Source organism: Chiloscyllium plagiosum, unplaced genomic scaffold (assembly GCF_037043375.1).
Source record: "Chiloscyllium plagiosum isolate Xiang-an unplaced genomic scaffold, Cpla_swu_hap1 HiC_scaffold_1, whole genome shotgun sequence".
NCBI lineage: Eukaryota > Metazoa > Chordata > Chondrichthyes > Orectolobiformes > Hemiscylliidae > Chiloscyllium > Chiloscyllium plagiosum.
Window position 1 is genome coordinate 1,582,292 of NW_028270139.1, and position 16,233 is coordinate 1,598,524.

Consider the following 16,233-nt stretch of genomic DNA (forward strand, 5'->3'; position numbering starts at 1 on the left):
ACTAGCCCTCCAAAGAGTATCACATTCCTTTACCGTATCCCTGTAACCTTGCATTTCCCATGGCTAATCCACCTCGCCTGCGCATCCCTGAACACAATGGGGCAATTTAGCATAGCTAACCAACCTAACCTGCGCATTTTTGGACTTGATAATCTTGATAATATTTTTTATTGGTGGGATGTGGGTGTCACTCACTGGCCAGCATTTATTGCTCGTACTAGTTGACCCATAACAGGTGGTCGTGAGCTATCTTCTTGAACTGCTGCTGTGGGTTGACCCACAATGTGGAGGGAAATGTGTATTAATGGGAACTTTAAAATAAAGGGGCAGTTGTGTTCTGTATGTAGTTGGGGGTCGGCCCCTTTAAAGCTGGTCCAGTCTGGAACTGACTGTGGAAGTGTGAGTATCATCAATAAAGTGTTTTGGTTTACAATTTGTCAAACATGGGTATAATTCCTGGTTCCCAAAGGAATAGAATCACAGAATCCCTACAGTGGTGATGCAGGCCATTCAGGACATCGAGTCAGCATTGACCCTCCCAGTAACATCCCATCCAGGACCACCCTATCCCCAAAATCCGGCAATTACCATGAATAATCTAACCTAGTTTACACAGTACAGACAATTTGGCAGAACAATCCACCAACTCAAACACTGTCACATCCTTCCCCACACACTCCCTCTCCAACCTTTCCACCTTCCAAATCGCCACACCCCCGGCCCCGCCCCTCCCGTCGTCTTCGCCCCGCCCACCCGGCCCCGCCCCACCCGTCCAGTTCTCAGCCCCCGCCCATCCGGCCACGCCCCTCCTTTCCAGTTCTCTCCGCCCCTTCTCCGGCCCCGCCCCCTCCTGTCGCGAACGACTCGCCCATCCGGCCACGCCCCCTCCCGTCGTATTCGTCCCCGCCCCCTCCCCTCCGCCGTGCGTACAACGTGCCCGGCTCCCGGCCGGTGGGCGGTGTGTGCGCAGGCGCTGTGTCTCTGCCCCGCCCCTCAGTCAGTGGCTCGAGATGGCGGTTGTGGCGGCTCAGGTGGTGGAGCTGGACATTGAGGAGCAGCAGGTAACTGTGGGCCTGAGCCCCGGGAGCGGCGTGCTCCTGCTGTTCCCCCATCCCCGACACTGCGAGGGTCAGCCTCCAGGTCTCGGGGGGGGGGGGGGAGAAGGGGTGTCAGGGGGTGGAGGTGATGTCGGGATAGGGAGAAGGGGGAGGGTGATGGGGCAGAGGTGGGAGGGGGAGGTTGGGAGGTGCGTCGTACAGCACAAAACAGACCCTTCGGCCCAACTGATCCATTCTGGCCAGGTTTCCCCAAACTGTACTAGTCTGATTTGCTTACGTTTGGGCCGTCTCCCTCTAACCTGACAGACGAAGTTGTAGATGCAGGTGCTGTTAGGACATTTAAAAGACGTTTCGATAGATGCACGAATAGGAAATGTTTAGAGGGACAGGGGCCCAAGCACAGGCAAGTGGTTCTGGTTTAGTCTGGGAAACTTGTTTGGCATGAATGGGTTGGGCTCAGCAATCTGTTTCTGTGCTGTATGACTCTCTGATTCTCCCACTTCTGGTAGCTCATCCTATATGCACATCATCTGTGTGAAAATGTTGTCCCTCAGGTCCCTTTTGAATTGTTCCCTTCTCACCTTAAACCTATGTGTTCTCATTGTGGACTCTCCTACCTTGGGGAAAAGACTTTGGCTAATCACTTTATCCATAAACCTCTGGAAGTTCACTCTATCAGCCTCTAATGCTCCAAGGAAAAAAAACCTGAAATCTTTCAGTCTCTGTAACATCCTTGTAAATCTTTTTTGCATTCTTTCCTGTTTAATTAAATCCTTCTTTTAGCACGATGACCAGAAATGTGCACAGTAATCCAAATGTGGCCTTGTCATTGTCATGTACAGGTGTAACATAGTGACCACCCCTGTATTAAATGCTCGGACCAATGAGGAAGTGGTGGTAGGGGAGAGGGCACACTGGTGACCAGAGGAGATGTAGAGAGGGTGGGAGAGGAAGGGGAAAGTGAAGGCAGGGGAGAGAAGAGGGCCTCAAGTGAAGGAGGCCCCTTGTAGGCTGAAGTACTGAACCTTCTGAAAGTGGGCAGTGATGTTAAAGGGTACTTAAGGCTTGTCATCCACCCTGTGCCTTTTAGCAGCATTAGTCCAGTTGGTCCAGGGTGGCCTTGCCAGAGCCTCTGGACTGTGCAGTCTTCTCTCCAGTCACTACTGCTACTTGAGAGAATGGGCATCTTGGGTTGTGACCCACAATTTGGGGAACCCTGATGTAATAATTTGAACCTGAAAATAGCAAGAGTTTGTACTTAAATGATATGTTGTTGTGTGTCCAATCCAATCCAATTCCCTGCCTTGTTTCTGTGGAGACAGTTATCATTCAGGTGCTTGTATAGCACAAATTGCTGATTGGAATACAAATTTCTGTTCCTATTGGTATGCATAACAAATTTGGTTTCTTTTCCTCTTGGCACTAAAAACCAAAACATAAAATTCCATATTGTTACCTTAATAGTTTTATAAGATGTATAACTGAAGTACATCAGATACAGAGACAGATGGTCAATATCTTGTGAAACTGTGAATTCTGTCATGACTTCACTGAATATTATGCAAACCTAACAAATTCTTTTGTTCATAGATAGATCTCTTAAAATTTCCTTCAGATGATGACCAATGGAGGTAAGCAATGCTGTGATTAATACATGGTCAGTTCGGCTATAATGTGGTTGTTCCATTCTTGTGCAATCCCATGTTATAAGAAAATAGTGCAATAGCAGCACCATTTAAGCTAATAGGGCTGGAATCATATTATGACCAATAGATGCTTTAAAAGTTCACGCTTTAGAAAGTGTCCCCAACTCGTCTATCATGTTATTAGTGAATTCACATTAACGAAACACATTTCATAGCAGAATGACCTGTAATTTTCTTTCATAAAATTTAAATGTTATAAAGAGCTTTTTTTCTTGTATTGGAGCTAATTTAGTATATTACACAAGTGCAATATTAGTGTGCATCCTGCTTTAAAGCCCAAGTGAAAATTTCTAGTTATAAGAAATCTTTTAAAATCTTGCAGGTACCTGTAAGAATAATAAAGTTTTAATGGCAGGGGATTTTAACTTAGACTGGGACTGCTGCAGTGTTTAGGGCTTGGATGGACAGGAATTTGTGTGTACAAAATTTTCTGATTCAGTATGTGGATACACCTGTTAGAGAAGGTGCAAAATTTGACCTTCGCTTGGGAAATAAGGCAGGACAAGTGACTGAGGTGTCATTGGGGCCAGTGATCATAATTCTAGTTTTAAACAGTTATGGTAGAAGATTGACTTGATCTAAAAGTTGAAGTTCTAAATTGCACTAAGACCAAATTTGACAGTATTAGGCAAGAACTTTCAAAAGTTGATGGGGAGAGATTATTCACAGGTAAAGGGACAGCTAGAAAGTGGGAGATCTTTAAAAATGAGATAATGAGAGTTCAGAGTTTGTTCCTGTTTTTGTGCAAAGGCCAAGCTGGTAGGTGTAGGAATACTGGATGACTAGAAAAGCTGAGGTTCTGGTCAAGAAAAAGAAGGCACTCGAGGGGGGGAAAAAGGGGGACGTGAGATGTCTTTGGAAAATAGGGTTAATGAAAATCCAGAGATTCTACAAATACATTAAGGGAAAAAGAGTAACTAGGGAGAGAATCAGTGCCCCTTAAAGATTAAACGGCCATCTATGTGTAGAACCAGAGGAGATGGATGAGATACTAAATGAGTATTTCACATGAGTATTTACTCTGGAGAAGGATATGGAAGCTAGAGAACTTGGGGAAATAAATAGTGATGTTGTGAAGGATTTCCATATTACAGCATTAAGATGGCTAAATCTCTGGGACCTGATCAGGTGTATCCCAGACCTTTGTGGGATGCCAGGGAAGAGATTGCTGGGGCCCCTTGCTGAGATATTTATGTCATTGATAGCCACAAGCGAGGTGCCAGAAGACTGGAGATTGGCTAATGTGGTGCCATTATTTCAGAAAGGTGGTAAGGAAAAGCTGGGCCACAATAGACTGGCGAGCCTGATGTCAGTGGTGGGGTAATTTGTTGGAATGAGACAAGAGTTGCATGCATTTGGATAGGCAAATTAGGGATAGTTGGCATGGCTTTGAGAGTAGGGATTTGTCTCACTGGATAGTTTTTGAAGAGGTAGCGAAGAAGATTGATGAAGGCAGAGCAGTCGACATGTGTTTGGACTTCATCAAGCTGTTTGACGAGGTTCTGCATGATAGACTGGTTAGCAAAGTTAGTTCAAATGGAATCCAATAGGAGCTAGCCAATTGGATACAAAATTGACTTGAGGGAATGAGACAGAGGGTGCTAATGGAGGGTTGTTTTTCGGATTGGAGGCCTGTGACCAACAGTGTGCCACCAGGACCGATGCTGGCTCCATTGCTTTTGACATTTATAAATGATTTAGATGTGAATATGGGAGGTAGGATTAATAAGTTTGCGGATAACACCAAAATTGGTGTAGTGGCCAGTGAAGACGATTATCTCCAAATGCAACGGGTCCTTGATCAGTTGGATTAATGAGCAGAGTGGCAATGGAGTTTCATTTAGTTAAATGCAGGTGTTGCATTTTGGAAAGACAAATTAGGGCAGGACTTATACAGTAGGAAAAAATGTTGTGAAACTCGAAAGGGTTCAGAGAAGATTTACAAGGATTGGAAGATTGGAGATATAGAGAAAAGCTGAATTCCCTGGAACATCAGAGGCTAAGGGGTGATCTTATAGAATTTTATAAAACTGAGGGGCATGGATAGGGTGAAAAGCCAAAATCTTTTTCCCAGGCTAGGGGAGTCTAAATGTAGAGGGCATAGGCTAAAGGTGAGAGAGGCATGATTTTAAAAGGACCTAAGGGGTAACATTATTTCATGCTGAAGGTGCTGCATGTATGGAGTGAGCTGCCAGAGGAAATGGTGGAAACTGGTACAATTACAATATTTAAAAGACATCTGGATGGGTACGTGAATAGGAGTGGTTTAGAGCGATAAACGCCAAATGCTGGAAAATGGGATTATATCAGTTTAGGATATCTGGTCAGGATGAACAAGTTGGACTGAAGTATCTGTTTCAACTCTGATCAATTGTTGACTAATTTAAGCCTTTGTGTTCTTTCTCCAGCCTTGATTTTTTTTAAAATTCCAAGGTATACTGATACTCTTATTGATTTGAAAATGTTTTTGCAAACTCTGTATTGATTTTCAGTGCTTCTGTTATTCAAAGATCATAATAGTTTAGTGTTTCACTTTTTGTCTAGGGACTAGGATGATTCACTAGTGTTTTGGTGGTTTGTCAGTCAGCTTGCTGTCTGTTCACCTTGCCAAATGTTTCTGTTGGGCTACCTTGCTTGTCTCTCACTTGTCCCCTCTGTCCTCATATCTGACTACTTCATTATGCCCATTGTCATCCAATTACTTCTGTTTCCTCACTTATCCTCTCCCTTATGGGAAAATCTGCACGTTGTTACGTAACAATATTCTGTTGCCATTTTTTGATTGTTAGGTTTGAATTTGCCAGCTGCATCATGTAGAAAATAAAATTTGCTTTCAGAATAATTCATTCTTTGCTGCACACTGTATGGGCATCAGGTTGTTATTAATTTCTGATTGTTATAATTGCTACATTATGTTTTAGTATCTCTCATCTGCTTGGTCTGCCATATTCCACCCTCTATTTTCTCGCTAGGATCAAGTCCCCTTCACCCTGGGTTAGTTAAACTACATTCCTTGTAGTTCCTTGTTTTTTTAGTGCTTATATTTGTTTTCAGATTACTTCATCATGCCCCACCACACATCTGTAGTTTTCTGCAGCCTCTCAATTTTCTCAGATATGTTACCCTCCAATTCTGTCTCCTTGCATTTCATGATTTTAATTGCTTGACCACTGATATTCATGCCTTCAGCTGCTGAGGCTCTAAGGTTCCTTACCTAAACTGCTGTCCCCTCTCTACTTGTGTCTCTGATTCGATATGAATCAATTTTTTGATCATCTGCCTTAACATTTATAGAATCTTGTACTAATGATTCTGAATCACTTAGTGTCAGATTTTGTTTGATAACATTCCTGTGAAGTGCATTTGGGGTCTTTTACTCTGTTTAAAGTGATGTAATTGTAAATTGTTATATTGTATCTTGCTGTTAGAGGTAAAATAATGTTTGGGCCTTATTGAGCAAATTTCATAAGTTGGTAAAATACAGAACTAGTGTATAATTAGCTGAAGTGAGAAATTGAAACTGTTTGTATAAGACTAGTGAAAATGGACATTGTTGAGCTACAACAGAGGAAATGTTTACATCTACTCTATCCTATACTTAATATATGAGAGCTTGATGCATAGTACAAAACAAAATAATTAATTCCCAATTAGAGTTCTTCATCTTGAACACCAAGTAAGAAAGTACTGGAAGTTCAAGTACTGTCAAATAATAAGGTCACAAGACAAATTCTTTTGTCTCCAGGTTTTTTAAATTCTTGGAAGTTTTAAATTTATTTGAGGCAAGTTATCCTGATGAAAATCGAGACATTAACCCCGGTATTGTAAATCTGGGAGTTATCTGTTTCTGTTCGTGTCATGTAACCAATTGGATACATTTTGCTTTATATAGTGAAAGATCATATTTTTTTCTGTTGAAAGCATTACAGTAATGTTGATTGAATATTTTAGCAAGCAGTGGAAAGATCTTGTTCAAGAAAAATGTGTAGGAGAAGCCACATTAGGAATAAACATGACCAATTTCATGGGTCCTTTTGAGGTAGATATGAACATTTTGTAGAAATTACAGAAAATTAATCCTTTTTGTAAACAGAGGCCTTCACTGGAATATTACCTAATTAATTTGAAATGTTCAGCTACTTTTCTTAAGCAATATGCAATTCAATATCAACTTTTTTGCAACCTTTGTAGAGTGCATAATGCCAAGGTACATGCAAAACACCGTGGACATGAAGCTATGCATGCAGAAATGGTGCTTATTCTTATTGCCACCCTCGTAATAGCTCAGATTGTGCTAGTCCAGTGGAAACAGCATCATTGTAGATCATATAATGTGAGTTTTATTTTCAATCTTATGCCTTCAAATTTACATTTTGTTGATATACAAGCAAACACCAATTGTTTCTCCCAGTTTTTAGCAGTCTTGTTGCTCAGACCAGCAGAAGGTATCATAATAAATTTGAGATGAGGCAGACTGTTTAGCCAGAGCTTTGTCCTGTGCTGCACCTGATCTGGAATTGATAAATATTGCGTCATGGTACTGTACCCAGCTTTGTCATCCCTCACCAAAAGTTAAAATTAAATATTGTAAGTCTGTGTATATAAACAATTTTGTAACAGTTCTAGCTACTTGGTTTAAATAAAGCTTGTAATTTCACAGTTTGTACATGTTAAAATCTTGACTACAGCAAACTGAACATTCACCAAATGTTTCTTTTGTCCATCTCCTTGTTGCTTTTCAATTGCAAGTATAAATATCTAACAAAGCTATGTTCTGGTAATAAGAAACGTTAATATTGATCCTGTTGAAGCCTGCATACAGATGTCAGGTGGCTGTAGGCAAGTTAAGAAAATGTACCTGTTCGCAAACTAAGTTTGAACTTAACAGATGACTTGATCTGAATTGGTTCTTTATGTTCCATTATTACTAATGGCTTTAATAGAACAGCTTGTTCATATTGTGGAAATTTTGATTGGGTTTGTGCAGCTGTGATGCAGACAAACCTGTAATCATAATGGTGTGAAACATGGATCTTAATTTGTATGCAGTTTGTTACTCAGATTTCAGTTAGTGTAATGGATCTAATGTTTGTTGCTGTTGTGAAGTTAATGGATAGCTTATTTTAGCTGTAATGATGCAATATCTGCTGTTACAGCATGGCATTTCACAATCAAATGTGTTGTCCATTTTTAAAACACCTCATTTTAACAAGTAATTTCAATTGATATTTGCCAAAAAAAAGCATTCATTCTTGTTTTGAAATAATGGTAATAAAAAGAACAGACGTGCTTATTGGAAAGGAAATTGGGAGAGAATGCCATCTTATTCTGAGACCTTTCTGGATCGTAATAATTGCTGCCATTTAACATAAGTTATTGCAAAACTGTACAGTAGTAAAATTGTGTGGCCCGTGGCAAAATGTGACCAGGCATTTTGCAGACTTGGTACTCGGGCATTGTAATTGTAAAACAAACATTTGAGTATTCTTTGATTTATTTTTTAAAATTGTGAACTATTTGTTTTACTGCCACCTTTTTTTAAAACAATCAATTTTTAAAGTATATATGCTGTTTGATTATCCCTGCTAGCTAATTTTGTATTAGTTGCAGAATGAGCTGCTGGTGGTAAAAGAAAACTAATTTTCTCCTCCTTAACCATTGGCTTACCAATCATCCACAATAAATATTATAAACTTAACGTAAAGCAATTAAAAATGTGAATTGCAACTGTTATTTATGTCTGTATACTCGCCAAACTGTAAATTCAGTCAACTTTATGAACTTCATTTGCAAGACAAGCCAGACTAAAAATCAGTAGTGATAAATTAAACGTCCTGCTGCCATCTAATTATTTAGACCCCCACTTTCGGATTTGCTTGAGTCCAGGTCCTGTTTAGCTCATTTAAGCCATTTTAATGAGAAAAACATTTAGCCTTTGGGCAACAGTCTGATTTGTCAGGAAATTCCATGGGATATGATGTATGGATAAGTAAAATTTGTGCTAATATAATCCAGATGGTAATGGTGCCATTAAACAATAAAGTAGATTGTGTTTTTCTATATCCAGATGTTGACTGTAGCAGCAACAATACTATTGAGTGCAGATGCACAACTGTCTTATTTTATCAACTGACTACTGAATTTTGCACAGTCCAGCAGAGAGCATATCCATAACACATTAATTGTTCTAGAAATACATATTAACACTTTTTCTGGATTCTAGAGCATTGCATAAGTTAATGTATTGCATCACACAGTTGAAATAAATTGATACCTAATTCACTTACCCAGTGAAATAAGCTTGGAAAGTTTGAAATTTTCCTGAATAAGAATGTATATCTTGATCAAAATAAGTACATTTAATTTCAGAAGTTGTTTACCTATTCTTCCAGTTAATAGCCGCTTTTTTGGAAATAAATCTATTCCTACATTGGTGTTGTGAGGCTACAATTAATCACAAGTACATTACTGCATTACAACTACAGTTTTTAAGAAAAAGTTCCTTGGCTCATTGATCTAAATGAATCAAATTATGTTGAAAATACAAAAGACACATCCACACTATACAGCAATGCTAATATTGTAATCTAAATACATTTTGTGCTTTGATTTGGATAAAAAAATTATTTAATGAAGATAAAAAACTGGAATTTTTAGGCAAGGGTTACATCACCATTAGATTCATATTCTGACCTGGGTGTAGATTGACTCCAACTTACTAAATTAAGATGAACACGAAAAAGCCCTTGCCCAAAAATACCAGTTTTTCTGTTCACTATTTGTATCCAAACCAAAGTGCAAATGTATTTACATTACAATAATGATAGCATTACTGCATAGTGTTTAAATGCTTCTTATGTTTTCAACCACACCTGATTCATTTAGATGGTAAATCATCAATGAGCCAAGTAAGGAACAGTTTTTCAAACTGTAGTTGTAATGTAATCACATTATACTAGCAAGCCATCAGTATGATAGTGAGATTTGGTTAATAGATTTTCTGTAATTTTATTTTTTCAGACTTTTGAAATCCTGAATATCTTTAACATGAATAGCAAATTCTAATTGTGGCATGGTTTACAACAAATTCATGCCATGATAAAACTGGGTCATTAAATGGATAATTTGCCAAGCTATGAAAGTAAACTGGATATACTAACTTTGTTTAATAAATGCTCATAATGGACTTATGTATTTTCTTTGACAGCTGGTCACCCTGCTGCAGATGTGGATTGTTCCTTTATATTTCACAGTAAAACTTTACTGGTGGCGCTTTCTCTCCACGTGGGGAATGTTCTCTGTTATAACCAGTTATGTCATCTTCAGAGCTACCCGCAAACCTCTTTCTGGAAGAACACCACGGTATGTACTTAAGTGAAAATTTGAGGTTTTTTTTCTCAGCATTGATTTCTTCTGCCTTGAGTGACCAAATAATGAGCAATTTATAATTAACATTGATATAAGTGATACAGGTAGATGCAGTTTTATTGCACACCTAGAGCATTTTTGAATTCCTCATGACTGGCAAGAAACAAGAGTAGACAACTTAATGATTGATACAGCAGGCTCAAAGCATTAAGATTATAACTGATCTGATTTTTAACCTCCACTCTGTTCCTGCATACTCCAGATAATCATTCACTCCATTGATCTGCATATTGTTAACAAAACACTTTGTTGGAAGATCTGTAATTTTATGTACATCTTAAAAATTCTTCTTTGTGATGGTTTAACCAAAGAAGTTATTAATATTTGTAAGGTACAATTATTGAAATCAACATTAAGCAATTCAGAATCCTGCTTGCAATTCTTGTTTGATGCAACTGTGTTTTTAAGAGCTGTATTCTCTACTCATTTGACTATTCAGATTTTGTTTAAAAACAGTTGGAACGGTTCCATTAGCTTGTATACTAACCTTTGACAGTTTTATCGAGTTGCATCTTTTAGTCATGGTTTATTCTTTCTTTAGCTTCTTGATGTAAACAGAATCTTGGTAACATTTGTTCAATCAATTGATTAACGTCTGTGCATCACAATTTTCTAGTATACATTTATTGAAAACCTGCCACCATAACCTGAAGCATTGTATTTAGAATACAAATAATTGTTTGTATGTGCTATACATATTTTGAGATGCTGGTCACTGAGTCAGAAGCTATGTAGTTTGCAAGCATATGGGACTTTTATGTTGTGTAGGTATAAATGTCTAGGTATTGATTCACTTTGACCAAATAAGTCATATTCAGTTTGTTTTCTCATTTATTTGACCCCCACTGATGACTTTTTAGGCATAGAAATGAACAAGTGGTCTATGAAGCACCTTTAACCTACTGAGCCATTCAGCAAGATCAGAGCTGATCTTTGGCCTCATTAAAAGCTTTTTGAAAAAAATGGCAAGTCGTTTTTCACAATATGAACAATTGCTCATTTAAGTGTATAGACTAGCCATCAGTGAAGATTTTAGTTTTTTTTTCTAAAGTCTACTTTAATTTTAATTCTAGAAGTTGTTTATATTTTCTCCTAATTAATGCAATCAGTTTTTAAATAGATTAGTTGTTATGAATGATGCAGTTGTTATGCTATCATTGACTCTGTAAATGACACCACCAGATTTGGTTCCATATTTATGATCTGGTGGTGAAAAGTGCTGCAATTTTATGAAATACTTTTACTGATTTAAGTGGATATTTAATGTGCTGTGTGCAAAAGTACCAATTTTTCTGGTATTTATCAATTTTTTTTTGTATGGATAGAAATTCAGAAGTACAAGTGTTAACTGTGCCAAGTAAATTAATATTGCTGTAATATTGTAATGCTTTGTTTTCCCCAGCAGGATTTGATTCTATTATTCCCCAAATTTATGTTAGCCAATAAATCATTAAGCTAAGGTCTGACTTTTTTTTTGGTTGAGACCTTCTGCATTGTTGAGACAAAGTAAATGCCAGTAAATGCACAAGTAGCCAGAAAGTAATCTATTTTCTGATATTTCTTTGGTGATTAAGAAAATACACTTGTTTGAGAAAGTCAGTATTTATTTTTAGTATTGTGATTCTATGTGATGGTATTATTAGACCAAGTCATATCCCAGAATGAAATCTAGCTTGATCATTTTGTTTTAAATGTGGTATACATTTACTGAAACAAAGTCACAAAAATCTACAAAGTTTAGTTAATAACAGAGCAAAAATGTTATGTAAAGGCAAAAACAGAAAACAAGGTTGAGATATAAAACACATTCAGACAAAAATCTTAAATTCAGCAATCCATTTTTGAATACCAACACACTAGTGATTCGCATCCGTAGAGATTGTTCCTCTATATCAAATATTTAAGTTCAACTTAGATTCTTCCCAGTTCTTTCCTGTGAATTGTGAAGTCCACTTACTGAATACTCACAGAACGGAGTTAAAAATCACGCAACCACCTAATGAAGGAGCGGCGCTCCAAAAGCTAGTGTGCTTCAATTTAACCTGTTGGACTATAACTTGGTGTTGTGTGATTTTTTTTTTAAACTTTGTACACTCCAGTCAAACACCGGCATCTCCAAATCACAAAACGGAGAGCTTAGAAGTTTGCAGGTTACTTAATGTTGAAAAAGTCTTAACTCCTGGTCTGGAAGGTGCACAAGCTAAACTTTTCTCCGAATAAAACCATGTTAGCACGTGTGTAGGAAAGAACTCCAACTGCTGCTCTTAGAATTTGGCTTTGAGCTGGATTGTTGACTGGGGACACTGGAGCGTCCATGAAACTGAGAGAATTGTGGATAGCATATACAGAACAGTAGAGATGGTAATACCGCAGGTTAAGATTCCACAAGAAGAGAGGGTTGGGTAGCCACTGGCCAGAATAAGAGGACAAAGTGAACAATGCAGAGATTCCCATTGCCATTCCTTTGCAAAACAACAGAATGCTACTTTGGATACTATTGGCAGGGGGACAATAGCTTTCCAGGGGAAATGAGTAACATCCAAATTCTTTGCACAGCAGTTGGCTGTACTGCACGGGTGAAGAGAAAAAAAGTGAGAGATTGCAATAGTCTGGGGAATCAATTGTAAGGATAATAGCTAGATGTTTCTGTAGCTGCAAACAAGACTTCAGGATGGTGTATTGCTGCTCTGGTGCTGAGGTCAAGAAGGAGAGAGTGGACAGTCAGTGGTCATGCTACACATTGATATCAATGACAGGTTTATAAAATAGGATGAGGTGCTAAAAGCCAGACATAGAGCTAGAACTCAATTGGAATGTAGAATCTCAAAGGCGGTGATTTCAGGATTACTGCCTATGCCATGTGCTAGTCAGTTGAAATAAGGTATCGATTGAATGTGTGGCTAGAAAGATTGTGCAAGAGGTTGGGGTGGGGGGGACAATCAGATTCCTGGGATATTGAGACGGGTTCTGGTGGAGGTAAGTGCAATACAAACTGGGTGGGTTACATCTAGACAGGGCCAGAGCTGAAAACGTAGGGCGCAAATTTGCTAATGTGGCTGGAGCAAGTTGAATTTAGAATGGCAGGGATATGGGAAACTCACCAGAGTGACACAGGCGGCACGGTGGCTCAGTGCTTAGCACTGCTGCCTCACGGTGCTAGGGTCCCACATTCGATTCCAGCCTCGGGCAACTGCCTGTGTGGAGTTTGCACATTCTCCCTTTGTCTGCGTGAGTGCTCCGGTTTCCTCCCTCAGTCCAAAGATGTGCAGGTTAGGTGAATTGGCCATGCTAAATTGCCCATACTGTTAGGTGCAGGGGTAAATATAGGGGAATGGGTCTGGGTGAGTTGCTCTTCGGCGGGTTGGTGTGGACTTGTTGGGCCGAAGGGCCTGTTTCCACACTGTCGGTAATGTAATAAAAAAAAAACAAGGACAGTTGTAAAAGAAAGAACAGTAAAATACAAAAAAACTGGTAATCAAGGACAGGAAGCAAACAGGACCATTAGGATGATTAAAGATTCGCAGAATTATACAGTGCACAAGAGGCTCATTGAGTTTGCATCAAAAAAACCTTCTCTAAATCTGCTAGTCCTACTTTCCAGTATTTGATCCATAGTCATTTCAAGTGCTCATCCAAGTATTTAATGGCAAGAAGGCAAGTTTAAAGGCTTGGTATCTTAATACACAAAACTTTCAGAGTAAATTAGAAGAACTGGCAATGCAAATCAAGGTAAAAGGATCTGATGCTGCAGTCATTATAGTGATACGATTAAGGAGATCAGAAGTGGAATTTTGGAAAGACAGAATGGAAGGAAAAGGTGGTTGGATAGCACTATTAATAAGATGAAATGAAGACAGTTGGGGTGGAGAGAATCTAGGTTTGGAGTCCATTTGGGTGGAAATTTTAAAAAGAAAAAGAAGATATTGACAGGAATAGTGTTTTAGCCCCCAAATCAGTATCCTCACTGTAGGAGTGGATAAAAATGTGATACAGGGGCAAACATTTGGCTGGAATTGTACCTGGCATATAGGAAGATGATTGTGCTTGTTGGAGGTCACTAATCTCAGTTCCAGGGCATCTCTATAGGAGTTCCTCAGGGTAGTGTCTTAGGACGAACCATTTACAGCTACTTCATCAAAGACTTCCTTCCATCATCAGGTCAGAAGTGGGAATGTTCACCAATGAGTGCACAATGTTCAGCACCATTTGTGACTCCTCATACTGAAGCAGTCTGTGTTCAATATTCAGGTTTGGGCTGACACATGGCAAGTAACGTGCATGGAACAGAAATGCCAGCCAATGACTACCTCCAATAAGAAACAATAACCACCACTCTTGGACATTCAGTAGTGTTACCATCAATGAATCCCACATTCTGTGGATTACCATTGACCTGAAACCCAACTGATTTGCCATAAAAATAGTGGCTACAAAAGCAAGTCACAAGGCTGGGACTACTGGATGAGTGCAGCTCTTAACAACACTCAGAAGCTTGACACCATCTAGGGCAAAGCAACCCACTTGATTGGCAGCACATCCACAAACATCCACACTCTTCTTCAGTGCTGTGTACACACTGCTGCTGTTAAATGTGAAGCTGAAATTCACCAAAGATCCTTGAACAGCACCTTCCAAGCTCAGAACCACTTTCATCTTGAAGGACGAGGTCAGCAGATATATGGAAGACAACAAGCTGCAAGTTACCCTCCAAGGCATTCACCATCCTGACTTGGAAATACATGACCATTTTTCACTGTTGCTGGGTCAAAATCCTGGACTTCCCTCCTTAAGCGCATTACGGATCAATCTGCAGCACATAACTGCCCTGTTGAACCACTGCAATCCACCATCAGCTTTAAGAGCAGCTAGCAACAGGCAATAAAAGTGCTTGCGAGCTAACGACACCCAAGTCCCATCAGTGAATTAAAGAAAAAAAAAGCCATAGAAGCATGTAAAAAGATAGAGCTATAATTATGAGTGACTTTAATCTTCAAGTTGATTGGGTTAATCAAGTTAGAAAGTGTAGCTATGAGTGCAAGAGAGTATTTCTTGGAGCAATATGTCATGGAGCCAACCAGGGAACAGGCTATCATAAACCTGGCAATGGGTGATGAGGCATATTTAATAAATGACCTCAGTAAAAGATCCCTGAAGAAGTTGTGCACATAACATGACAATTTAATATTTAGTTTGAGTAATTAGACTGAAATGAGGATAAAGTGAGGTCTGCAGATGCTGGAGATCAGAGCTGAAAATGTGTTGCTGGAAAAGCGCAGCAGGTCAGGCAGCATCCAGGGAACAGGAGAATCGACGTTTCGGGCATAAGCCCTTCCTGAAGAAGGGCTTATGCCCGAAACGTCGATTCTCCTGTTCCCTGGATGCTGCCTGACCTGCTGCACTTTTCCAGCAACACATTTTCAGCTGAAATGAGGATAGTTAGCTAAAATGGATTGGATGGGAAAATTAGCTGGAAAGATGATAAGCAAGAAGTGGCAGGCGTATGAGGTAAATCATGATTCTCAGCAAAAGTATATCCCAGTAAGCAGGTAAGACAGAGGGGTAGACCAACCATGGCTAACCAAGGAAATAAAGAGTATTAAGTTGAAAGGAGAAGCATGTAAAGATGCAAAAGTCAGTGATCGCCCTGAAGACTGAGATAAATTCAGAATCCAGCAAAGGAGGACTACTACAATAACAGGCAGAGAAAAATTGATTGACACCACACCGACAAACATCCACTCCCTTCATCACCACCACTCTGTAGATATGATTCGGAGATGCCGGTGTTGGACTGGGGTGTACAAAGTTAAAAATCACACAACACCAGGTTATAGTCCAACAGGTTTAATTGGAAGCACACTAGCTTTCGGAGCGACGCTCCTTCATCAGGTGATTGTGATAGTAGATAGTACACACTGCTGTTGTTAAGTGTAATGTTGAAATTCAATTAGTGAGGAATATAAAAGCATGGTCAAAGTGAACATTAGCGAATGAGTGTGGGGGTACTGTTTTTAGGATCAAGGAAATGGCAGAGGAGTTGA

At 39.3% G+C, this 16,233-nt stretch overlaps 1 protein-coding gene across 4 annotated transcripts in view; it reads left to right on the forward strand.

The window, feature by feature from the left end:
• The first annotated feature begins 969 nt into the window (after nt 1-969).
• rnf175 (ring finger protein 175) overlaps nt 970-16,233 on the forward strand; it is a 51,969-nt gene continuing 36,705 nt past the window's right edge. For 3 of the 4 annotated variants that reach the window (XM_043700182.2, XM_043700184.2, XM_043700185.2), the window contains exons 1-4: nt 970-1,061; nt 2,649-2,689; nt 6,956-7,097; nt 9,972-10,126. In XM_043700182.2, coding sequence (XP_043556117.1) covers nt 1,011-1,061; nt 2,649-2,689; nt 6,956-7,097; nt 9,972-10,126 — 389 coding nt within the window. In that variant the 5' untranslated portion in view covers nt 970-1,010. The remainder of the gene's footprint in view (nt 1,062-2,648; nt 2,690-6,955; nt 7,098-9,971; nt 10,127-16,233) is intronic. The other variant, XM_087998553.1, reaches the window with a different exon arrangement.